This window comes from Cetorhinus maximus, chromosome 30 (assembly GCF_964194155.1).
Source record: "Cetorhinus maximus chromosome 30, sCetMax3.hap1.1, whole genome shotgun sequence".
Classification (NCBI taxonomy): Eukaryota; Metazoa; Chordata; class Chondrichthyes; order Lamniformes; family Cetorhinidae; genus Cetorhinus; species Cetorhinus maximus.
In genome coordinates, this window is record NC_135908.1 from 4,743,999 (window position 1) to 4,769,753 (window position 25,755).

The 25,755-nt window shown below is 49.9% G+C and overlaps 1 protein-coding gene across 1 annotated transcript in view; it reads left to right on the plus strand.

Annotated features, from left to right (window-relative positions):
• ulk3 (unc-51 like kinase 3) overlaps positions 1–25,755 on the plus strand; it is a 48,548-nt gene that overhangs the window by 15,569 nt on the left and 7,224 nt on the right. Inside the window, 9 exon segments of the mRNA XM_078532316.1 lie at positions 4,846–5,001; positions 7,202–7,307; positions 8,244–8,284; positions 9,103–9,205; positions 9,718–9,782; positions 11,791–11,869; positions 12,989–13,029; positions 13,223–13,270; positions 15,485–15,551. Of these exon segments, the coding sequence (XP_078388442.1) occupies positions 4,846–5,001; positions 7,202–7,307; positions 8,244–8,284; positions 9,103–9,205; positions 9,718–9,782; positions 11,791–11,869; positions 12,989–13,029; positions 13,223–13,270; positions 15,485–15,551 (706 nt within the window).

Below are 25,755 nucleotides of genomic sequence, written 5' to 3' on the forward strand. Positions count from 1 at the left end.
GGGAGAGAGAGAGGGGGTTAGGGGGAGAGAGAGAGAGGGTTAGGGAGGGGGAGAGAGAGAGAGAGGGTTAGGGGGAGAGAGAGAGGGTTAGGCAGAGAATTCCCGAACTTGGGGCCACCAATGGTGGTGCGATGGAAATCAGGGATGCCGGAATTGGAGGAATGAAGAGATCTCTGAGGGTTGTCGAGTTGAAGGAGGTTACAGAGATAGGGGAGCAGGGGTGAGGCCATGGAGTGGATTGAACATGTAGGTAAGAACCTTAAGAGCGGCAGCTTCATTGTGAGTTTATAGGGAGGAGTGGGGAGGTAGTGGGGAAAACAGAAGCTCCAGTTCTACTGATCCATGGAGATTTGGTTTTAATGGCGTCATCTCTGTACAGCTTGAGATGGGAGATGGACCTCCGAGACAGCCTGCTCCTTCCATTTCCACTCTCCTGAGGCTGCTGGTGTGGCCTCGGCCTGGTCCTGTGGGTGAAAGCTGCCCTTCAGTATTTTGCCGTTTTTATTTATCCATTCATGGGATGTGGGCGTCACTGGCTAGGCCAGCATTTATTGCCCATCCCTAATTGCCCTTGAGAAGGTGGTGGTGAGCTGCCTTCTTGAACCGCTGCAGTCCGTGTGGTGTAGGTACACCCACAGTGCTGTTAGGGAGGGAGTTCCAGGATTTTGACCCAGCGACAGTGAAGGAACGGCGATATATTTCCAAGTCAGGATGGTGAGTGGCTTGGAGGGGAACTTCCAGATGGTGATGTTCCCATGTGTCTGCTGCCCTTGTCCTTCTAGATGGTTTTGGCCATGGGTTTGGAAGGTGCTGTTGAAGGAACCTTGGTGAGTGTCTGCAGTGCATCTTGTAGATGCTACACACTGCTGCTACTGTGCGTTGGTGGTGAAGGGAGTGAATGTTTGTGGATGGGGTGCCAATCAATCAGACTGCTTTGTCCTGGATGGTGTCGAGCTTCTTGAGTGTTGTGGGAGCTGCAACTCATCCAGACAAGTGGAGAGTATTCCATCACACTCCTGACTTGTCCCTTGTAGATGGTGGACAAGCTTTGGGGAGTCAGGAGGTGAGTTACTCGCTGCAGGATTCCCAGCCTCTGACCTGCTCTTATAGCCACAGTGTTTATGTGGCTTGTCCAGTTCAGTTTCTGGTTAGTGATAACCCCCAGGATGTTGAAAGTGCGGTATCCAGGGATAATACCTTGTGGCAATAATTGTGGGCAGGCTGACTTGCCACGATGGGACCATGAAAGGCCTAAGCTGATCTTTGGTGTCCACATAATGTACATTCTCCCAGCGGGAGTCACTCGGTAACTATCAGGAACGGGGACCCCAGCGAATGACCCCCTTCTCCATAGCCCAGGAAGCGAAGGGTCTCGAGACAATTCAGTTACACCCAGCTACTGCCAATTCAACAATCAACCACCGGGTCTCAGGCCAGCAGGTCCCTACTGGGCCTTTCTTGAAAAGAAAGAAAGTTCTTGCATTTATATAGCACCTTTCACAATCTCAGGATACCCCAAAGTATTTTACAGCCGATGAAGTACTTTTGACATGTAATCAGGAAACGCGGCAGCCAATTTGCACACAGCAAGCTCCCACACACAGCGATGTCATAGTGACCAGATAATCCGTTTTTTGTGATGTTCAGTAAGGGATATAATATTGGCCAGGACACCAGGGAGGTAACACCTCTGTCCATGCTGAAAATAGTGCCATGGGATTTTTTTTCATGTACACCTGAGATGCCCTCCGTTAATGTTTCACCCAACAAATGGCACCTCCGACAGTGCAGCATCCCCTCAGTGCTGTGCTGTAAATGTCAGTCCGGATTTTATGTAAAGCCTCTGGCATGGGGCTTAAACCCACAACCTACTGACCCAGAGGCAGGAGAGCACGCACAGGGCTGTAGCTGACTGCGTGAGCCACTACCATTGCCACACCGTGAATATACACAGCACTTTTTACTTGTGTTTCTAGCACCTCAGCTAATTTCTGCATGAGCGTATCCTGCGAGGGCATTTTGCCAGTCATTCCCCTGACGCACACCATTACGAGTGTGAATTTGTTAATTCCTCTGTCGCGTTCTGCCTTGTCCACTTATCACGGCTCTTCAGTGTGAAGCTGTAATTAGCGTTAATAGTTCCCCAGGTACCACCTTGCTACATTGCGTGTAACACGCGTGGAGTTTATTGATCTCAAAGTCTAAATATAGGGGTGTGGACTCCTCGCTGATTTCCAGGTCTGGAGCCATTGTCATGGCAGCCATTGAGGATCTATTATAAATGCAATGCCTGGAAGTGTTGTGTTATTTTTGCTGCAGACTAGGACAGGAGGAGACCTTTCAGCCCATCGAGCCTGTTCCACCCTTCAGTTCGATCATGGCTGATCTGTGTCGAAACTCCATCTACCCCTCCTTTGGTTCTGTAACACTTAATTCCCCCCCCTTACCTAATGAAAAATGTATTAATCTCCGCTTTGAAATTTTCCATTGATCTCACCCACCACCCCCCACCTCCAGCCTCAACAACGTTTTGTGGGGAGAGCGTTCCAGATTTCCACTCCCTTTTATGTGAAGATGTGCTTCCGGGCATCGTCCCTGAACTGCCCAGCAAAGATTTTCCGGTTATCCCCTCTTGTTCTGTAACCCCCCTCCCTCCTCCAGAGACAATACAAGAACGCACAAACCAGGAGCAGGACTCGATCAGACAGCCTGTCAAACCTGCTTCGCCGTTCAATACAATCGCCGCTGATCTTGGGCTTCAAGTCCATTTTCCCGGCTGCTCCCATTATCCCTTGATTCGGAGAGACCCAAAATCTGTCTATCCCAGCCTTAAAATATAGGTAACAATGGAACATCCACACTTCTCGGGTAGAGAATTCCAAAGATTCACCAGCCTTTTGAGCGAAGAAATTTCCCCTCATCTCAGTTGTAAGTGATCGGCCCCTTATCCTGGGACTGTGCCCCTGTGTTTTAGATCCCCCGACCAGAGGGAAAACAATCTCTGTGTCCACCCTATCACCCCCTCGGACTTTTCGGTGTATCAAGGAGATGAATAGTTTTTCTCCTATCTACCCTGTCAGATCCTTTAATCACCTTAAACACCTCTTGTGTCATCCCAGGCCAAGAGTAACTGTACTTCTGCCCAGTTACTGCTCTAGCACCAGTGGGAGCAAATGGGCTGGAAGCATTAACCATTCCTGATTACATTGCAGCAAAGCAGAAAAATTGGATTCTAAACCTATTTCAAATCCTGACACAAGGTGGCAGCCTTGCACATGGATGGCCGGAGAGTCTATTATGTTGCAGTGCAAAGTGTCACCACCAGAGGGTGGTCCAAGCAGGCGATATCCAAACAGTTAATGTGTATGGCTGAATTCAGGATTCCTCTCACCTTTAACGCCAGGGGTCTTCCCTGTGGCTGTGATCTGACTGACTTACTGTGGGTTGCATTTCTCCCACCGCCCCAGCTCTGCAGGCACCACTGCAGACCCATGCCTGGCTAATTCTGATTGTTGTTGACAGTTGTTGCTGAGCCTGGATTCAAAGGCTTAACTTGAATGGAGGATCACAACACTGGAAATGAACCTCGAATGAGTCTCCAGAATGACCTCCATGCGCCGCAGCGGGCGCGCTTCGCTGGCAATTCAACTGTGGCAGGTATCACACCTGAGCACCCACACTTTAAGAAAAAAAAGGACACCTGGTTGCGGCTTGTGGGATCTTGCTGTGTACACAAGGCCTCTTAACAGTCCTTACAAAGTTAGTTGTGACGTAAAGCACTTTAGGACGTTTGTAAGGTTCATGCTAGGGCACTCTATACCCGCACACCTTTATATGGGAGCTCAGCAGCCATAGATCACACTTCCACCAGCCAACTGCCTTCAGCTGAAAGACCCCCCCCTGCAGAGAGCGCTGACAACCCTGTGCAGTCACTGAGTCGTGGGTCTGTGAATCACTCATTGTGTTGAGCAGCTCACAATGCACAGACCCAGTGTGTCTCAGGATTGGAACAAGGCAAATATCCACTTGCATGGATCAGTGCAGCTCCCACAATACTCAAGAAGCTTGACTCCATCCAGGACAAAGCAGCCCCGCTTGATTAGCACCACATCCACAAACATTCACTCCCTCCACCACTGACACACAGTAGCAGCAGTGTGTGTACCATCTACAAGATGCACTGCAGCAACTCACCAAGGCTCCTTCGACAGCACCTTCCAAACCCACTACCATCTAGAAGGTCAAGGGCAGCAGACACATGGGGACATCACCACCTGGAAGTTCCCCTCCAAGCCACACACCATCCTGACTTGGAAATATATCGGCCGTTCCTTCACTGTCACTGGGTCAAAATCCTGGAGCTCTCTCCCTAACAGCACTGTGGGTGTACCTACACCACACGGACTGCAGCGGTTGAAGAAGGCAGCTCACCACCACCTTCTCAAGGGGCAATTAGGGATGGGCAATAAATGTTGGGCTAACCAGCGACATCCTCTGAACGAATAAAGAGAAAAAAAGCTCCTGATTTTTTTTTTATTTATCACTTTAGCCTCCCCTGGTCCGACTTTAAAACTACAAACACAATATTTACTGACCGGATGCAAAATGTTGTTGCACGTGTCCCTCCCGCCGCTTCTCTTCCCCAGAGGGGAAGCCTTTGCGATTTTGTTTTCTCAGCAGTTTCTGTGGATCGAGACGGTGGTGGGGGGTGATTAATCCGCGCGTTGTTTTTCTCTGTTCGATTCCCCCCTGGGCTGGTAGCTCTCCCTGTGACCTTGCACTTTTCCAGATGTTCACTGCCCCCCCCCTCTCTCTCTCTCTCTCTCTCTCTCTGTTTGGTTTCAGCTTCCGTCAGGTGCCCGGGTCTCGGGAGACTGCAGGGATCTGCTGCTCCGGCTACTGGAGAGGGATCCGGAGCGCAGGATGATCTTCGAGGAATTCTTCACCCACCCCTTCGTGGACCTGGATCACATGCCGACCTCCGAGAGTCTGGAGAAGGCTGTAGGTGAACCTGCTTCGTTGTTCGTGCGTTCAGGGGTTAGCGGGAACGCCGAGATTCCAGATTCCCTCTCGGTGCCGGGTGGGGGGGGTATTTTGCGGGCGGGGGGGTGGTATTTTCACCCCCACGGCCGGGCGGGGGGTGGGTTAATCCTCGCCTGTCACGTCACCCACAGCCGACATCCTTCCCGATGTCTGACCCGGGTGCTGTTGCCCTGCGGTGAGTCTCGATCGCAAGTCTCGGATGTGGCGATTATTTCACGTTTAAAACTCTCACCCTCGTTTTCTAATCCTGCCCTGGTTAGCCCCCCTCCCCATCTCTGTCTTCTCCCCCGGTCCCACAAACCCCCCCGAGATCTCTGCAATCCTCTAATTCCGGCCGCTGAGTGTCCTGGATTTTAATCGCCCCATCGTGCCCGGACCCCAAGCTCTAGAATTCCCTCCCTAAACCTCTCTGCCTCTGTCCCTCTCTCTCTCTCCCCCTTTTAGGACACTCCTTAAAACCCCCTCTTTGACCCAAGCCTTTGGTCATCTGTCAAACTATCTCCTTTATGTGGCTCAGCATCGGATTCTTGTCTGATTACACTTCTGAGAAGCACCTTTAAGGAACGCTTTGCTACATTATAGGTGCTATATAAATGTAAGCTCTTGTTATAGCAGTTGATACCACTGAGGTGAAGGCTTCCCTTGCCTGACAGCCATACTTTTTAGGCAGTTCACTTGGTAATGACATTTTAAAAAAAATATTCATTCAAGGAGATGTGGGCTTCGCTGGCTGGGCCAGCATTTATTGCCCATCCCTAGTTGCCCTTGAGGAGGCGATGGTGAGCTGCCTTCTTGACCCCTGGTGGTCCCACTAGTGGACGGGCTGGAGATTCATTGCAGAGGCCCAGTTGCAGTCCTGGGTCTTTGTTTCCGAGAGTGTATTGACGCGGTATTTTGTGCTGGTGTCCTGGTGAGGGAGTGACCGGGGTTCATGGACATGGGGAGACAGTGATCATGTCACTGAATCCAGAGACCCTGGGTAATGCTTTGGCACAAATCCCACCAGGACAGTTGGTTCAACTCGGTTAATGAATCTGAAGCGGAATTTCATGGCAGTGGGATCTTGCATTCCCGCCAGTCGTAGAGTCAGACAGAACAGAGACAGGCCCTTCGGCCCATCGCGTCCATACCGACCATCCAGCACCCATCTATTCTAATCGCGTTTTCCAGCACTTAGCCTGTAGCCCTGTGTGTGTGACAGCGTTTCAAGTGCTCATCTAAATACTTCTTAAATGTTGTGAGTCAATGGAGTTTAGAATGGCCGGCTGCATTTTATGTCCACCCCCCCCAAACCCGCTGTGAAATGGCCATAAAATCCAGCCATGGAGTTGAATAAAAGCAAATTACTGCGGGTGCTGGAAATCCGAAATCTAAAAGAAAATTCTGGAAAAGCTCAGCATCTGTGGAAAGAGAAACAGAGCTAACGTTTCGAGCTTATATTTCTTATAACCAGCTTATATTTCACCCCTCTCCTAACTTTACTCAGTTCTGTTGAAGGGTCATGAGGACTCGAAACGTCAACTCTTTTCTTCTCCGCCGATGCTGCCAGACCTGCTGAGTTTTTCCAGGTAATTCTGTTTTTGTTTTTAACGTTTCGAGTCCAATATGACTCTTCAAAGCCCAAGAGGCTTGGATCTTGGATGACAGGGTTGCGAGTGCGAGATTGCCGGGGTGAGATTGCCGGGGTGAGATTGCCGGGGTGAGATTGCCGGGGTGAGATTGCCGGGGTGAGATTGCCGGGGTGAGATTGCCGGGGTGAGATTGCCAGGGTGAGATTGCCGGGGCTCCTGGCTGAATACAGGGTCCTGGACACTGCCCTGATGTAGTGTCTAAAATGCGCAATTGGAATATACTCAATATCGAAATCTGTTAGGGAGTGTGCAAAAATTTGGATTTCACTTATTAAGAATAACAGAATGAAGCTCCCTCACACCCTCTCTCTCTCTCTCTCTCTCTCTCTCTGTCTCTCTCTCTCTCTCTCTCTCTCTCTCATGCCCTCTCTCTCTCTGTCTCTCTCTCTCGCGTGTGCTCTTCCGCTCACTCTCGTTCACTCGCTTGCTCTCTCTCTCTCTCTCTCTCTCTCGCTCTCGTTGCCCTGTGTCCTGAGGGCTTTGCATTTCCAAATCCTTTTTACTGATTTACTCCGATTGTCCTTCAGACTGCCCTGGTTGTTGAAGCTGTGACGAAGGATCAGCTGGGAGACCATTCTGCCGCGCTCTCCCTCTACCGCAAGTCACTGGAATACTTTGTCCCTGCTCTACACTGTGAGTCCCCGGACGCAGCTATTATCTCTTGTTGCTGTTAGCCATGTCTAGGTGGTTTGCGTGCCTCCCTCTGAGCTGGACAGTTGTGGGTTCGAGCCCCACTCCTGAGACTGGTGCAGCTATACCTTTTGGACAGGACTTTGAACCTTGACCCTGCCCGTTCGATTAGGAACAGGAGACGATTCAAACCATCCAGCCCCTTCCTGCCGGCCTTGAGATCACAGGCGGGACCTGGATCTTAACTCCACCCTCCCAAACGGCTTCCCCTGATAATCTGGTCAAGCAAAATTCAATCGATCTCGGATTTTTAAATCATTAATTGACCCAGCATCCCCTGCCTTTCGTGAGTGTGTTCCACACTTGTCCCTGTGATTCTGGGGAGGAAATGTTTAAATGCCTCTCCTGAATGGGCCAGGATTTTGAGCGCATATCCCCCTGGTCCTAGACCCCCCAGCCCCACCCCACTCCCAACAGCAGAAAACATCTCCCTTTTTTTATCAATTTCTTCCAAAATCTTAACAACGACAGTAAAAGTCACCCCCTCTATTCCAGTTTCATGGTCATTTTCCTTTGAAGCTATTTGAAGAAGATCGGGGTGGGGGGTTGACTTGAAGCTCCAGAAACAGCACAGAAAGAGGCCATTCTGGCCCTTGTGGTCTGTGCCAGCTTTTTGAAGGAGCTATTTATTCAATTAGTTCCACACACCTCCCCCTTCCCCATCGCTCTTTCCCTGTAGTCCTGCGAATGTTTCATTTCTTAAGTATTTCTCCAATTCCCTTTTTTTAAAAGAAGTTAGGACTGAATCAGGTTCACTGCCCCCTCAGGCAGTGCCCTGGAGGCCGTAGCGCGGTACTCGGACCCGGCAAGTAGCCTGTACTGTGTTTGAGTGGCACCTTCTGCTAATTGTAACTCGGGTGTTTCTGATTAATGCACTAGACGAACCTGACAGACGAAGGAAAACAGCCATTCGCTCAAAGGTAAGAGAAGGATTGCGCCTCGTTTCTTGAGAATGGCCCTCGTGCTATCGTTCACCTCCCTCCTGGCCGCCTCCCACCCTCCATTAACTTAAATCTCACCCAAAGCCTGCTGCCCCCTATCCCCTGTCCCGTTCACCCACAGGCCCCCTCTACTCACCGATCTTCACTGGCTCCTGGTTAAGCAGTGCCTCCATTTTTAAAACTCTCACCCGTGTTTATAAATCTCTCTATGGCCTCACCCCTCCCTCCCTATCGTTCATGGGATGTGGGCTTCGCTGGCTAGGCCAGCATTTGTTGTCTGTCCCTAGTTCCCCTTGAGAAGGTGGTGGTGAGCGACTTTCTTGAGCCGCTGCAGTCCATGTGGTGTAGGTACACCCACTGCGCTGTTAGGGAGGGAGTTCCAGGATTTTAACCCAGCGACAGTGAAGCAACTATGAATTTGTTCCAAGTCAGGTGAGTGTCTTGGAGGGGAACTTGCAGGTGGTGGAGTTCCTATGCATCTGCTGCCCTTCTCTTCTAGATGGTAGAGGTTGAGGGTTTGGGAGGTGCTGCCAAAGGACCCTTGGTGAGTTGCTGCATCCTGTCGATGGTACACACTGCTGCTACTGTGCCATTAAGCCTATGTCAGTGGCTTTCCCTACATAATCCCCTGTCTAATCCCATCCCCCATGCATATCTGTTTCTATTCCTTATGTCTGACCATCCAGCTAATTCCTGTTTGTGGGCGGTGTTGGGTTCTGTTCCCAATTTTCTCATTCTCCTGCACGAAGAAATTTCCGAGCTTCACTTCACATCTTTCCTCTTAATCGGTTGCTTAGGTAACTCAGTACATCTCCAGGGCGGAGGAGCTGAAGGCACTGGTTGCCGTGAGCAACAGAGCTAACTTTGAGCAGGCCAAGTCGGCAAGAGATATCTTGAAAGGTAAGCTCCCTTTCTCCCAGAAAATCACGGCTAAAGCAGGTTTCAAACCAAAGTTTCCACCCCAGGTGCCATCTTGATTTTTTATTTATGTTGTATTGTTCCATGTTGCACTGCCTGAGGAACCATCCTTTGGAAGAGATGTTAAACCAAGGTGCATTGGTTCAGGTGGGCTTTGGAGACCCGCATGGCACAATTGGAAGACGGGCAGGGGAGTTATCTCAGGCCGAGACCAACGTGGAACAGGTGAAGGCCATTCAGCCCCTCAAACCTGTTCCACCATTCAATTGTGATGGCATCCATCCACTCCTGGAGGCAACGGATTGTGCCCAGGGTGTTGGTCGCTTTTAGATTGGACATCGTCTGTTGTGGCTGCAGAGGCCGATTTGCGAGTGTCATTCCCTTCTGCAGCTGGCACACATGCATAGCGTTGATCCGAGGTCAATTGTCCAGTTATAGCTTGGTTAATCTGCCACCCTTCCCAGAAACCCCCATGTTCGGTTTTTTTGTTTCAGAGATGTGCCGGGATAAACCACGACTCATTGCTGCACTGGAGGTTGGTTCGGCTGCGATTGCCAAGGTGAGACTGATTGGCTTTTGGTTTCCCTGAGCTCTTTGCAAATAATGTGTTGTATTGAGTGTGAGGCCTGTTGTGTAGACATAAGAATTAGGAGCAGGAGTAGGCCATTCGGCCCCTCAAGCCTGCTCTACCAGTCAGTAAGACCATGGCTGATCTGATTGTGGCCTTAACTCCATTTCACTACCTGACCCCCATAATCCTCGAGTCCCTTGTCGATCAAAAATTTGTCTAACTCGGCCTTGAGTAATGACCCGGCCTCCACTGCTCGCTGGGGGAGAGGCTTCCAGAGATTAACAACCCTCTGAGAGAAGAAATTTCTTCTGTCTTAAATGGGACACCCCTTATCTTTAAACTTTGCCCCCTTAGTTCTTGATTCCCCCGTGAGGGGAAACATCCTCTCAGCATCCACCCTGTCAAGCCCCCTAATAACCTTTGATGTTTCAATAAGGTCACCTCTCATTCTTCTAAACTCCAATGAGTTGAGGCCCAACCTTTCCTCACAAGATAACCCCTTCATCCCAGGACTTAACCAAGTGAATCTTCTCTGAACTGACTCCCAACGCGCGTTAGTAAGGAGCCCAAAACCGCACACCGTCCTCTAGGTGTAGCCTCACCAATACCCTGGACAGTTGTTGCAAGGAAATAGCATATTGTCATAGAACCTCGCAGCACGGTAGGAGAGGAGACCATTTGGCCCATTGTCCCTGTGCTGGCTCTTTGACAGAGAGAGACAATTAATCCCCCTCTGGCCCTTATTGAGGTTGCTATTGAATCCACTTCCAGCATCTTTTCAGGCAGTGGATTTTAAATCCAATTTCTCCTCGGTTTGGGTCACCCTACACAGGCTGTGCTGCGAAAGCAGGGAGCAGAGAATTCCCCCTTCCCTAACAGCACGGTGGGTGTACCTACGCCACGCGGACTGAAGCAGTTCAAAGAAGGCGGCTCAGCACCACCTTCTCAAGGGCAATTAGGGACGGGCAATAAATGCTGGGCCCAGCCCAGTGAAGCCCACATCCCATGAATGGAAAAAATTTTCTTTTAAGAATTCTGGGCTTTTGTCAAGCGGAGAGACTAACAATTCAGTTTGTTTATGCTGGAGAAGGAAGCCTGGAATGTTATCAGCAGAAGACAAAGTGCTGTGTCAGCTTAAAGTTTGTGCTCAAGTCCCTGGAGTGAGACTTGAACCCACAACCTCCTGACTCAGAGGTGAGTTTGATACCCACCGAGCCACAACCAACACAGCATATGAGGGAGGAGCAGGGTAAATACTCACTTAGCACGGGGTAAGGGGGGTTGGGCGGGGGGGGGGATGAGTAGCAGATGAAGACGAATTGTTTTTGGAGATATGATGATTCCTATACTGAAAGCAAAATATAAACTACAGATGCTGGAGAACTGAAATAAAATGAAAAGCAGAAAGTGCTGGAAAAACTCAGCAGGTCTGACAGCATCTGTGGAGAGAGAGAGACAGAGATAATGTTTCGCGTCCAATGTGACTCTTTGGAGATTTGCCATCAGTTCCAAAGAAGAGTCGTATTGGACTCGAGACGTTAATTCGGTTTCCCTCTCTCTTTCTCTCTCTCTCTCTTTCTCTCTCTCTCTCTTTCTTTCTTTCTTTTTCTCTCTCTCTCTCCCTCTCTCTTTCTTTCTCTCTCTCTCCCTCTCTCTCTCTCTCTTTCTTTATCTCTCTCTTTCTTTCTCTCTCTCTTCCTTTCTCTCTCTTTCTCTCTCTCTCTTTCTTTCTCTCTCTCTCTTTCTTCCTCTCTCTCTTTCTTTCTTTCTCTCTCTCTTTCTTTCTCTCTTTCTTTCTTTCTCTCTCTCTCTCTCTCTTTCTCTCTTTCTTTCTCTCTCCTTTCTCTCGCTCTTTCTCTCCTTTCTCTCGCTCTCTTTTCCTTTTTCTCTTTCTCTCTCTCAGGAGGAGTGAGCTTGATGGGGCTTTGCCTTGTTTGTTTGTGTGTGTGTGTGTCTCTCTCTATGTTTCATCCCCTGTTTCTGCTGCTCTCCCTAGGAAGAAGAAGGTGATGATTCAGCAGAAACACTGGACCTTTATCAGCAGAGTCTGGGAGAGCTGCTGCTCATGTTGGCAAGTGAGTAGCTCTGTGTGAGGAGGGTCTGGGAGCCTACGATACAGCCAGGCTTGAGGGGCTGAATAGCCTCTTCCTGTTCCTGTGCTCCTAGCCCATTAACATAGCAGCTAAAGGGATTGTATATGGACCTGTCTGTATCCTGATGTTATATTGGAAATACACAGCCAGCCAGTGAGTGGTGAGACAGGTTAATGTCTCGGGGGCTCCCTGCACCTGTTCTTGGAGGTCCTCGCTCATCCCGGTGCCGCTCCGATCTCCATATTGTGAGCTTTGGCTGATATTCAACTTGGGAGAGCTTCACAGGTTCACCTGATAAAGTCCTGATCTGGTATTACCCCCTGTGCTGGGCTCTCCAGCAAGGATTCTACATTCCACTCGTGGGATGCTCCTGTGAAATGCCTTCGGACTTTTTACTATGTTAAAGGTGCTATATAAAGGCAAGTTGTTATTGTTGTTGTCCTTTAGCACCCTTACAGTTAGGCTGATTGAGTTCAGCTAACGTAATGCAGACCGGGGATCGATCCCGTGACCTATGTCAACACCTAGGAAGCTGACCAGCCGGCTATGCCTTTCCAACACTCGGGTTTTTTAAGCCCTCAGAAGTGGGCATCACTGGGAATGTTGTGATAACCACAGGTCAATAAGCAGCAGCCATGGGTTACCGCACAGGAGGAGGCCATTTGGCCCATTGAGTCTGCACCAGTTCTCCAAATGAGCAGTTCACCTAATGCCATTGCCCCGCCTTCTCCTCGTAACCTTCACCCTCTCCCTTTTTCTGATAATTATCCAATTCCTTCTTGAATGACTCTCTTGAACCTGCCTCCACCACACTCTCGGGCAGCGCCCTCCAGATCTTAACCACTCGCCGCGTGAGAAAGTGTCTCCTCATGTCTCCATCGCTTCTTTTGCCAGTCATCTTAAATCGGTGTCCTCAAGGTTCTCGATCCATCCACCAATGGGAACAATTTCTCTCTATATACTCCATCCAAACCCCCCTCATGATTTTGAACACCTCCTATCAAATTGCCTCTTGGCCTTCTCTTCTCCAAGACCACCATCACTCTTGAAACCAGCCTCTAAACCACACCAACGACTGACCCTTTCTTGACCACATTACAGGTGAGCCACAGGGCAGAAGAAGAACGATGCTGCACAAGGAGGTGAGTACAAAAACCTGGTCTATTCAGCCTGTTCAAAGCTAGTTTATTAACGGAGTTTGCTGTATGGTATTAGAACGAGGTCAAATGTTCAGCGTTGACATGATCAATGTTCGGTTTTTGTGCTGAATGAGATGTATTTGTTCTTGAATTCACTTTCAAACCGTCTAAAACTTTCTCCCCGTGATTTTCTCAGATTCAGAACCTCATGAGCCGAGCTGAATACCTGAAGGGTCAATTAAAGGTCAGGCTGATCGTTTGTTAATGTAGAGTGAAACCTAAAAGTGAAGGAGAATACTGGGCTTGTAAAGTAACCTACTAGAGCGTAGAGCTGGAAACTGGTACCTGTAAATCGGATCTGACAATCTCCAGGAAACCTCAGCTTTTGAGATTTTCAGTCGTGCTTTATGTATGCAACATATCTCCTCGTCAGAAATATGAACACGGTGTCAAACTGCACTACAGGGGACACCAAATGGTATTGATGCATAATTCCCCCTCCCCTCCACCCTCCCTCTCTCTCTTTCTCCTTTCTCTCTTTCTTTCTCTCCTTTCTCCCTTTCTCTTTCTCTCTCTCCCTTCTCTTTCTCTCTCTCTCCTTTCTCTTTCTCTCTCTCTCCTTTCTCTTTCTCTCTCTCTCCTTTCTCTTTCTCTCTCTCCTTTCTCTTTCTCTCTCTCCTTTCTCTTTCTCTCTCTCTCCTTTCTCTTTCTCTCTCTCTCTCCTCTCTCTCCTCTCTCCTCTCTCTCCTTTCTCTCTCTCTTCCTTTCTCTCTCTCTCTCTTTCCTTTCTCTCTCTCTCTCTCTCTCCTTTCTCTCTCTCTCTTCTTTCTCTTGAGGTGATGGAGACTGTGCTATCCCAGCATCCACTGCAGTACTGGAAGTCCCCAGTCAGAGCTGTGGGCCCCATAGTTTTCAGTGAGACCTGGGCAACCGTGTCTCCATAACAATCGATTGCTTTCCACTCAGTGTAAAGAAATAACGATGGGAGTTACCAAGAGTGTTACCGGACGGGTGTAAGATTGTGATGTGAGTGCTGACCCAGTTACTGAGGGAGATTTACTCTCCCTGAAATGGAGTGGGTCAGTGTTTCTCGCTCCGAAATGGTGAAAACAGCAAAACGTGAGCCACATCAGAAAAGCAATAAGCAGTAGTTGGCCTTCCTGTGGTATTGGACCCAACGTTTGGAATGCATCTTGGCTGGGGGGTGGATTCATTTCAAATAGATTGGATAGAGAGGACCTATTTCCCTTAGCCAGAGCGGTCGCTATCCAGATTTAAATGTAATTGGTAAAAGGATTCGAGGAGGGTTGAGGGGAATTTTTTTTTCATGCAGAGGGAGGTGGGGGCCTGGGACTCACTGACTGGAAGGGTGTCAGAGGCTGAAACCCTTGTCACATTTGAAAAAAAATTAGGATTTGTACTTGAACCTACAAGGCTACAGTTTGTTTGTTTGTTTGTTCCAGCCCGAATAGACCCTATTCCTGCTTTCCACACCTTGATCTGTAGCCGTGTGGATTGGCCACCTTTGTACTGTAGACTCCTGATTCTTGCAGATTTCGTTTGACTAGTAGAAAACTATTGCACCGAGGGTGGTAGCCTCTACTCTTTTGAGAGAAACTATGACCAAGGGGCTGTATTCTTAAAGTTCTGAACACGCACGTCAGCAGTGGCCATATTGAGCAGCCCTTTGTGGCTCAGTGGGAAATGGGCACAGGTCTGACCCAGGTCTCTGCTCAGATCGCTGGGCTTGGCCTCAGAACCCTTGGACCCAACACGAAGGGGTTTTCCCCTGATTTGCTTCCCCCTGCTGGAAACTGTTAGCATTGGACAGAGGGCAAGGGTCGGACTTGTGATTGCCTCCCCTGCACCCTCCTGGCCCAATAGATCACCGGCACTCGTTTGCCTGGGCTCTTAGTGTGGAAGGTTGGCTGAGGTGACAAGTAGCGATCCCTGACCCAGCGTGGAATCACACTCACACTCACACCCAAGGGTGCATTTACACAAACAGCTGAGCCAGGAAAGAGAACACTAGAGCAGGACATGAGGGAGACAGGAGTAGAAGGATTTGATGACTGGGTGGGACCATGTAGAGTGGGAGGTGACACGTGTGGAGCATAAACACTGGCGTAGAGCAGTTGGGCCAAATGGCCTATGGCTGTACTGTAAGTTCCAATGTAACAACAGAGGACAATCTAACACCGTGGACACAAACTAGGATTGTGTTCGCTGGAATTTGGAAGATTGAGGGGGGTGATTTGATTAAAGTTCTCGAGATATTCAGAGGACCTGATGGTTTCTCTCCATCTGCACGATTTCCACTGGTTGAGGACTCTCAGACTAGGGGGTGTAGCCTAAGAATTAGGGCCAGACATTTCCTATGTTCCTGAAGTATTTTTTTGTGGGCTATTTTTGGGGGGCAGTCTAGTTAAAGTGAATTCTATTGTTCCGTCCTTTTCAGATGCGAGAGACTCAGAACGAAGCAGCTGCTGTGGACCTGGATCCTTTCTCAGACTCCATCAAGAGCAGTGAGTATACAAAGACTCGCAACACTTTCTACCCTTACTACTTGATGTAGACTTTGTGTGTTCAAGTGCAAATGGACAAGATCCATGAGGTTCATCCCAAGTGTCTCATGAATGAGCTCAGACCAAAGACTAGAGAATCTTAGCCTCTTTACCTTGGACAGAGGCAACTGAAAATTGACCCTATAGGGAATCAATTGACTCCCAAGATAGTGGGCTCGAAATCCCCTCCAGGGTTTGTTTAGACCAGTACTGAGGGAGTGCCACATTGTCTCAGGTGCTGTCCTTCGAGTTAGACGTTGACCGAGGTCTCGGAGTTGGGGGGTAGTGTTGGATGAAGAATGCAGGTGACCCAAAGCCTGTTCAAAGAGGTAGGTTTTGAGGAGGAGAGAGGGACTGAGAGGTTTACCGAGCTTGGAGCTTAGATGGTTGAAGGCACAGCCACCAATGGTGAAGCAGTGGAAGTGTGGGATGGGGGAAGAGGCCAAATTTGGAGCAGCATAGAATTCTTGGCTGACTGTGGGGCTGGAGGAGGTTACAGAGATAGCGAGGGCCAATGGCGGAACCTAAACGCGAGGGTGAGAATTTGAAAATCAAGGCGTTGGTGGATTGAGAGTCATCGTGGGCCACCGAGCACGGGGAAAATCGGACGCGGTGTGAGTTAGGATACAGGCGGCACGGTTTTGTTTAAAATTCTGTAAATACGAAGCCCTGAACACAACCTCTCCAGTGAGGCACAGCTACCATATCCACATACTCTTGACAGAAGATGATACATTCACTTTTATGAATAGGCAATTAATGGATTTCATAACTCTCGAAGAAAAGGGGCTCATCAAGTGATTAATGGAACTGACTGCAGGAGAAAAGAGTAGAAAACTGCGTCACCGGGGAAGCGCTGCAGCTAAATATAAACTGATTTATTCATGACTCTCCTCACTGAGGTGAAGCCTTTGGACAACATTTAATCAAAATGAAATCCAGAGATAGATTCAATGAGAAAAACTGAGGGAGTTAATTAACCCCTCACCCAACATCTTCATTCTGATTGTAAAGCCCATCTCTCTGTCTGTCTGTGTGTCTCTGTCTGTGTGTCTCTCTCTCTGTCTGTCTGTGTCTCTCTCTCTCTCTCTCTCTCTCTCTCTCTGTGTGTGTGTCTCTCTCTCTTTGTCACTGTGTGTGTGTCTCTCTCTCTTTGTCACTGTGTGTGTGTCTCTCTCTCTTTGTCACTGTGTGTGTGTCTCTCTCTGTCTGTGTCTGTCTCTCTCTCTTTATCTGTGTCTGTGTGTCTCTCTCTCTCTCTGTCTGTCTCTCTCTGTCTCTGTCTGTGAGTCTGTCTCTCTCTGTGTCTGTCTGTGTGTCTCTCTTTCTCTGACTGTGTGTGTGTGTGTGTGTCTCTCTCTCTCTGTCTGTCTCTCTCTGTCTCTGTTTGTGTGTCTGTCTCTCTCTGTCTCTGTCTGTGTGTCTCTCTCTGTCTCTGTGTGTCTCTCTCTGTCTCTGTCTGTGTGTCTCTCTGTCTCTCTCTGTCTGTGTGTGTGTCTCTCTCTGTCCCTCTCTCTCTCTCTGTCTGTGTGTCTCTCTCTCTCTGTCTGTGTGTGTGTGTCTCTCTCTTTGTCTGTCTCTCTCTCTCTCTCTCTCTTTCTCTCTCTGTGTCTCTGTCTCTGTGTGGGTGTGTGTGTCTCTCTCTCTCTCTCTGTCTCTGTCCCTGCCTCTCTGTCTTGCCCCTGTCTGACACAGAGGGGCGACGCACAGAGGGAAGGGTTGAGGCCACAGAGGAGTTTGGATATAAATGTGTGTCCGTGAGGACAGGGGTGAGGGGTGAACGGCACTTGGTGTGAGTTGGGGAAGATCATGTCATTCACCCAAAGGAAATGCTGCCAACTCCAGATAAACCATTTCCTCACTCATACACGGCAAACAAAATGACCAGCTTGTTCTTCAGTAAATGAAGAAAAATACAGGAGGAGTACAGAACAGGGTGTGCTCAGTGTCCACTGTCTCTGAAATGAAAGAAGGAGTTTGTTTTGCTATAACTCCTCTCACAGCCACTCCTACTTCTTCCTGAATTTGTTTTGAAGTGTAGTCACTATTGTAATGTAGAAAAATGCGACTGGCAATTTGCGCACAGCAAGATTCCACAAACAGCAACGTGATCATGACTCAGATGATCCGTTTTTTAGCGATGTTGACTGAGGGATGGATATTGGCCAAGATCATTTACGTTCACCTGAGAGGGCAGCCGGGGCTGCGGTTTAACACTCCATCTGAAAAACGGCGCCTCCAACAGTACAGCACCTCCCTCAGTACTGCACCTCCCTCAGTACTGCACCTCCCTCAGTACTGCACCTCCCTCAGTACTGCACCGCCGACAGTACTGCACCTCCCTCAGTACAGCACCTCCCTCAGTACAGCGCCTCCCTCAGTACAGCGCCTCCCTCAGTACAGCACCTCCCTCAGTACAGCGCCTCCCTCAGTACAGCTCCTCCCTCAGTACAGCACCTCCCTCAGTACAGCACCTCCCTCAGTACTGCACCTCCCTCAGTACTGCACCTCCCTCAGTACAGCACCTCCCTCAGTACAGCACCTCCCTCAGTACAGCGCCTCCCTCAGTACAGCGCCTCTCTCAGTACAGCGCCTCCCTCAGTACAGCGCCTCCGACAGTACAGCGCCTCCCTCAGTACAGCGCCTCCCTCAGTACAGCACCTCCCTCAGTACAGCACCTCCCTCAGTACTGCACCTCCCTCAGTACTGCACCTCCCTCAGTACTGCACCTCTCTCAGTACAGCACCTCTCTCAGTACAGCACCTCTCTCAGTACAGCACCTCCCTCAGTACTGCACCTCCCTCAGTACTGCACCTCCCTCAGTACTGCACCTCCCTCAGTACTGCACCTCCCTCAGTACAGCGCCTCCCTCAGTACAGCACCTCCGACAGTACAGCACCTCCCTCAGTACAGCGCCTCCCTCAGTACAGCGCCTCCGACAATACAGCACCTCCCTCAGTACAGCATCTCCCTCAGTACAGCGCCTCCCTCAGTACAGCGCCTCCAACAGTACAGCGTCTCCCTCAGTACTGCACCTCCCTCAGTACAGCACCTCCCTCAGTACTGCACCTCCCTCAGTACTGCACCTCCCTCAGTACTGCACCTCCCTCAGTACAGCACCTCCCTCAGTACAGCACCTCCCTCAGTACAGCACCTCCCTCAGTACAGCACCTCCCTCAGTACAGCACCTCCCTCAGTACAGCACCTCCCTCAGTACAGCACCTCCCTCAGTACTGCACCTCCCTCAGTACTGCACCTCCCTCAGTACTGCACCTCCCTCAGTACTGCACCTCCCTCAGTACAGCACCTCCCTCAGTACTGCACCTCCCTCAGTACAGCACCTCCCTCAGTACAGCACCTCCCTCAGTACAGCACCTCCCTCAGTACAGCACCTCCCTCAGTACAGCACCTCCCTCAGTACTGCACCTCCCTCAGTACTGCACCTCCCTCAGTACTGCACCTCCCTCAGTACTGCACCTCCCTCAGTACTGCACCTCCCTCAGTACTGCACCTCCCTCAGTACAGCACCTCCCTCAGTACAGCACCTCCCTCAGTACAGCACCTCCCTCAGTACAGCACCTCCCTCAGTACTGCGCCTCCCTCAGTACTGCGCCTCCCTCAGTACTGCGCCTCCCTCAGTACTGCGCCTCCCTCAGTACTGCACCGGAGAGATTTTGTGCTCAGGTTTTTTTTTAAGTGTGGCTGACTCATTGAGAGCCACTTCTGACACTTGTAGCTCTGGTGGAACAGAAACCCGTGGACTTCCTGTTGTCCCAAATACCTGGTTGGATAACCTCTGACCTCAAGAGGGAGGGTCCTCGGGCTATGTGGTATAGTCCATTCCTGCCACACACACACACACCCTTTTCCCCCCTCCCCTACTGCCCCACAGCACATAGAAGTTTCTGCTCGTGGACAGGGTAATAAAAATCTGGAACCTTCCCCCACAAAAGGCTGAGGGGTTCCTGGGATCGAGTGAAATTTTTAAGACCTTAGGTTGACAGATTTCGACTGGCTAAGCGCATCAAGAGGTAAAGGATTGAGATACAGATCAACTGTGACAGAAATGAATGACAGAATAGCCTCAAAGTCGAATTGCCTCATTGTTCCTGGTCATTATACCCCCTGCTCTCCACCCGTGCCCCCCACCCCCGAGCTGCAGATATTAGCAGGATTTTGGAATCTCCCGAGCCTTATCAGATAATCTTAAATCCAGCCATGTCAAACCCCTTGAATCTTGTTGCCAATATATATTTATATATATTTTTTTAAATGATACACAATCTCAGAATCTTCAGTGCAGAAGGAGGCCATTCGGCCCATCGAGTCTGCACTGGCTCTCTGAAAGAGCATTCCCCCTTGTCCCACTCCCCTGCCTTATCCCCGTAATCCTGCACATTCTCTCTTTTCAGGGAGCAATCCGATTCCCTTTGGAATACCTCGATCGAACCTGCCTCCACCACCCTCTCAGGAAGTTCGTTCCAGACTCTTGACCAATGTCTGAGTGAAAAAACTTTCCTCCTATCACTTTTACTCCTTTTTGCCCATTATTTTGAACTCCTCTAGATCTTGATGTGCTCTCGAGTGGGAACAGTTTCTCACTATTTACCCTGTCCATACCCCTGAGGATCTTGAACACCTCCATCAAGTCTCCTCTCAGCCTTCTTTTCTCCAAGGAAATCAGTCCCAACCTCTCCAATCTATCCTCATAGCTACAGTTCTTCATCCCTGGAATCATTCTTGTGAATCTCCTCTGTACTCTCTCCAACGCCTTCTCATCCTTCTTCAAGTATGGCGCCCAGAACTGGACGTAGTGCTCCAGATGAGGCCTAACTAGTGTTTTATACAAGATGGTGGAGTGCGGTTGTGTGCAGTTTGAGATTTACTCTGTGTAGCTTCATCATTTCACTGGCCCTGGTGAGAGAATCAGGTCATAAAGGAAACCAATAACAATTTTCATTTATATAACACCTTTTAACGTAGTGAAAACATCCCCCTAAGAAGACTCACAAGAGTGGAAACAAGGTTTGAAACTAAGTCATGTAAGGAGATATTGGGACAACTGACCAAAAGCTTGGTCAAAGAGAGAGCTTTTAAGGAGGAGAGAGAGGCGGGGAGGGTTAGGGAGGGAATTCCAGAGCTTAGGGCCCCCAGTCAGCTGAAGGTACCAGCCACCACTGATGGAGCAAAGGGAGTGGAAGATTCGTTGAAGAGCAGAGTTCGAAGAAGGTAGATTCTTGGAGGCTGGAGGAGGTTACAGAAAGGGGGAGGGAAGAAGTTGTACCTGTATAGAACAATAACTTTCATTTATATAGCGCCTTTCACAACTCCAGGATGTGCGCAAAGTTCTGTACGAATGTAGTCACTGTTATAATGGGAGGAAATTTAGGACATTATCACACTCCCAAACATCCCCACATCCAGTGAGTTACTTTAGACAAGCAGTGACAGTTGTTATGCAAGCAGAGAATGAGGGTAATGGTGCAGTCAGACTCAGTAACATGAGTGGACCTCCTGACTTTATGGTATCAGACTGATTTCTTTGCTCTCCTCTCTAGATGTGGCTTAGTTCCATAGGCCTGTGGTACTGCAGCTAGGTGAGCATTCATTGTCTGAGAGTCTGGATGTTGAGTATCTGGCAGGGTGTGGATGGGATAGTCAATCTGAGTCCCCCTCCTCCCCTGACTTTTATTTTACAATTCCCATTCAGATTCGCAGGAGCAGGAGTGTGGCCTTCTCCAGCCCAGTGAGGCTGATCCCATTAACAGCACCCCAAACACAACCCAGCCAACTAGACACAGACCAGGGATTGAACCTAGCACCTCCCTGCTCTGTGTACTCTACCACTACTTACCAACTGAGGAAGGATTGTGCATCTTCTTTGCCCTTTTAAGTAGGATCAAGGATTGTTCTTAATAAAGATACGGCTGGCAGATAGTCGTTAGAAACTGACCATAGGTGGGCAGCAGTCTCCCAGGCCTGATTATGATTGGTTGACCGTTTTGCACACCAGACCATGATTGCTTGAGGATTTTGCACAACTGACCGTGGCTGGGTGATGGTCTCGTGCGCCTGACCGTGGTTGGGTGATGGTCTCACACGCCTGACCGTGGCTGGGTGATGGTCTCACACGCCTGACCGTGGCTGGGTGATGGTCTCGCGCGCCTGACCGTGGCTGGGTGATGGTCTCACACGCCTGACCGTGGCTGGGTGATGGTCTCGCGCGCCTGACCGTGGTTGGGTGATGGTCTCGCGCGCCTGACCGTGGCTGGGTGATGGTCTCGCGCGCCTGACCGTGGTTGGGTGATGGTCTCACGCGCCTGACCGTGGTTGGGTGATGGTCTCACGCGCCTGACCGTGGTTGGGTGATGGTCTCACACGCCTGACCGTGGTTGGGTGATGGTCTCACGCCTGACCGTGGCTGGGTGATGGTCTCACACGCCTGACCGTGGCTGGGTGATGGTCTCGCGCGCCTGACCGTGGCTGGGTGATGGTCTCGCGCGCCTGACCGTGGCTGGGTGATGGTCTCACACGCCTGACCGTGGCTGGGTGATGGTCTCGCGCGCCTGACCGTGGCTGGGTGATGGTCTCGCGCGCCTGACCGTGGCTGGGTGATGGTCTCGCGCGCCTGACCGTGGTTGGGTGATGGTCTCGCGCGCCTGACCGTGGTTGGGTGATGGTCTCACGCGCCTGACCGTGGTTGGGTGATGGTCTCACACGCCTGACCGTGGTTGGGTGATGGTCTCACACGCCTGACCGTGGTTGGGTGATGGTCTCACACGCCTGACCGTGGTTGGGTGATGGTCTCACACGCCTGACTGTGGCTGGGTGATGGTCTCACGCGCCTGACCGTGGCTGGGTGACGGTCTCGCACGCCTGACCGTGGTCGGGCAGCAGTCTGACATGCCTCACGTAATTTGGGTGAACAGTTGATATTCAAATAGCCGTGTGGTTGTACAGAACTCGAGCATTGCTTGAAGAAAGAGATGTCGAAGCTTTTCGTCTTACACTCATCAGGTCTCTTTGCACCAATACCAATATAAGGAGGCAACAACCATTTATACTGGTTGAGAAGAGTGCACTGATTGGTTGCTCAGTGGATTCTACTAGAGGAATTACCATGGAGAATGCATCAGTGATGGTGACTGACAGTTAACTGCCAAGCATTGTTGAAATTAAACCAAGCAGCTTGACCCTGATTGATCAAGGTTTTGCCCTGAGGAATGAACCAGCGAATGGCTGTCACTTGTTTTGTTTCACTGAAACAGGCGCAATGTGTCTACACGTTCTTTCTGTCTGCACAGAACAGGGCCCCGTGTACTAATACATGTAGCTTCCAGTACACATGCACCACACTGCGAACCTAACTGACAATCTTAAATTGGTTGTCAGCGTAATTCTTAGCACACTGAGGATTATTTAGCAAATGTTGTCTAGTCGTGGAATCACATCTAATGTTGGATATTCAGTATTAGGGGAGACAGTGGTAATGTCACTGGGCTAGTAATCCGGAGGCCCAGGCTAATGCTTTAGCTTCAGATCCCACCACAGCAGCTGGTGGCATTTAAATTCAATTATTATTTTTTTAAAATCTGGAATTAAACGCTAGTCCCGGTAATGGTGACCATGAAACTATCATCTGGCTCACTACTGTACTTTAGGAATATAAATCTGCCATTTTTACCTGCTCTGGCCTGCAGACCCACAGTAATGTGGTTGACTTTCAACTGTCCTCATCAGTTCAAGGCCAGTTGGAGATGGGCAACAACTATTGGTGTAGCCTCCGATCCAAGAATTTTTAAACATTTCCACGTGGACGCGCACTGCCCATGTGTCTGCAGTAGGTGCTGCTGACACCAGTGATTCAGTGAGAGGGCACCAATGTGAGGAAAACCTTTTTTACCCAGAGGGTGGTGACAGTCTGGAATGCGCTGCCCGGGAGGGTGGTGGAGGCGGGTTGCCTCGCATCCTTTAAAAAGCACCTGGATGAGCACTTGGCACGTCATAACATTCAAGGCTATGGGGCCAAGCGCAGGTAAATGGGATTAGGTAGGTAGGTAGGTCAGGTGTTTCTCACATGTCGGTGCAGACTCGATGGGCCAAAGGGCCTCTTCCGCACTCTGTGATTCGCCATCACAGGTGGGCTTTAATCCCCGCTTTTCTTAACGCAAGTCATCGCGCGGGCTCTAACTGAGGTAACTGCCATAGAGAACACAACTGCTTGTGGGGAAAAAACCCTCTCTCTTTTCCAGCATCCACCTCCCTCCCCCCCCCCGCAATCCCTCCACCCCTCCCCACCGTCCTCTTTAACATCTGGACCATGTCCGTTCTTAAACTGCTTTGGGTGAGCTGGGGTGGGGTGGAGATTGTGTGTGTGTGTGTGTGTGTGTGTGTGTGTGTGTACCCTCCACAGCCTGAATTCTGACATTTGTCTCACTGGCAGCTTGAGTTCTCTCAGAACAGTGACGCTTTTGTGCCCAGGACTGAATAATTAGCCTGTTTCCCCCCCCGACTCTCCGCCCCCACCCCCACTAACCCCCCTCAGCTCCCTCACAATGGATGCAGGTGTCAGTATGCAAACTTCTATCAGCCTTCTAAATAAAGAGGGTGTTTATCTTGATTCAGGTGGCCCTGTGTGTGTTCCCCACCCCCCCATTTATTTTCCTCTCTAGCTTCTGTGACATCAGATTCTTGACTCAGTAGAAACTGACTCCTGGTTCCAATCCGATTGAGTTAATGCACAAAGCTGGAGTGTTACTGAGGGGTCCAGGGCACTGCGTTAGCTGACGGTGGGGATCAAGTGGCACCTTTACAGAATCTCAGTTGTTACAGCGCTGAAGGAGGCCATTCTGCCTGTCGAGTGTGTGCTAGCTCCCCGACCGAACAATGCCTCTCCCCAGCCTTCTCCCCATAACCCTGCACATTCTCCCTTTTCAGATAGGAACCCATTTCCCTCTTGAATGCCTCAATTGAACTGGCCTCCACCACACCCTCGGGCAGCGCGTTCTGGACCCCAACCGCTCGCTGCGTGAAAAGGGGTCTTTCCTCGCGGTGCCGTTGCTCCTTTTGCCAGTTACCCTAAATCTGTGCCTGCTCGATCTCGATCCTTCCACCAGGGGGAGCGGATTTTCCCTGTCTGCTCAGTAGGTAGAACTCTGGCCTCAGAGTCGGAAGGTTGAGAGTTCGAGTCCCACTCTAGAGACGTACACCTGTAATCCAGGCTGACATTCCAAGTGCAGTGTCGGCATTCAACTGTAGCTGCCATCGTCTTTCTCAAATAGATATAAAACATCTGATGGCACTTATTTCGAAGAAGAGGAGGGGAGCTCTCCTCAGTCCCCTCTCCAATATTTATTCCTCAACCAACGCACATGATCTGAACATTATCATATTGCTATTCGAGGGAATTGTACAATGGTTACAGCGCAGAAGGAGGCTGTTCGGCCCATCCGTGTCCATGCCAGCCCTCTATAAGAGCAACACAGCTAGCCTCACTCCCCTCCCTTTTCCGGGTGGTCCTGAAAATCTTTTCTCTTCAGACAGTTATCCTATTCCAAGTCACAATTGAATCTGCCTCCCACCACACTCTCCGGCAGCGCATTCCAGATCCTAACCCCTCGCTGGCAGAAAAAATGATTTTCCTCATGTCGCCTCTGGTTCTTTTGCCAATCACTTCAAATCGGTGTTTCCTAATTCTCGACCCCCTCCTCCAATGGGGACAGTTTTCCCCCTGTCTATTCCGTTCAGACCCCTCATGATTTTGAATACCTCTATCAAATCTCCCCTCAATCTCTTTTCCCCAAAAGAACGTCACCAGCTTCTCTAATCTATCCCCGTAACAAGTTCCTAATTCCTGGGATTTTGGGGCAACATGATAATGTCAATCATGAGTCTTGGTGATAGTTGACTGATGGATTAATATTGGCCAGGAAGAAATTCCCTGCTCTCCCTTTAACAAGTAACTCCTGTTGGAAGGTGAGCCCAGACAGGTATTATTTTGGTGGAGCGTAAGTGTGCTAAGCTGGTGACACAGGATGCCAGAATCTAGAACATCCCAGAATCTAGAACGTTCCCAACTTTTACAAAATCCCAGTGAGATTCTCTGAAGAGCAGGGTAAGTGGGTAGATAGGAGAAACCGAGCAGCCAATTTGTTGCTATTACATT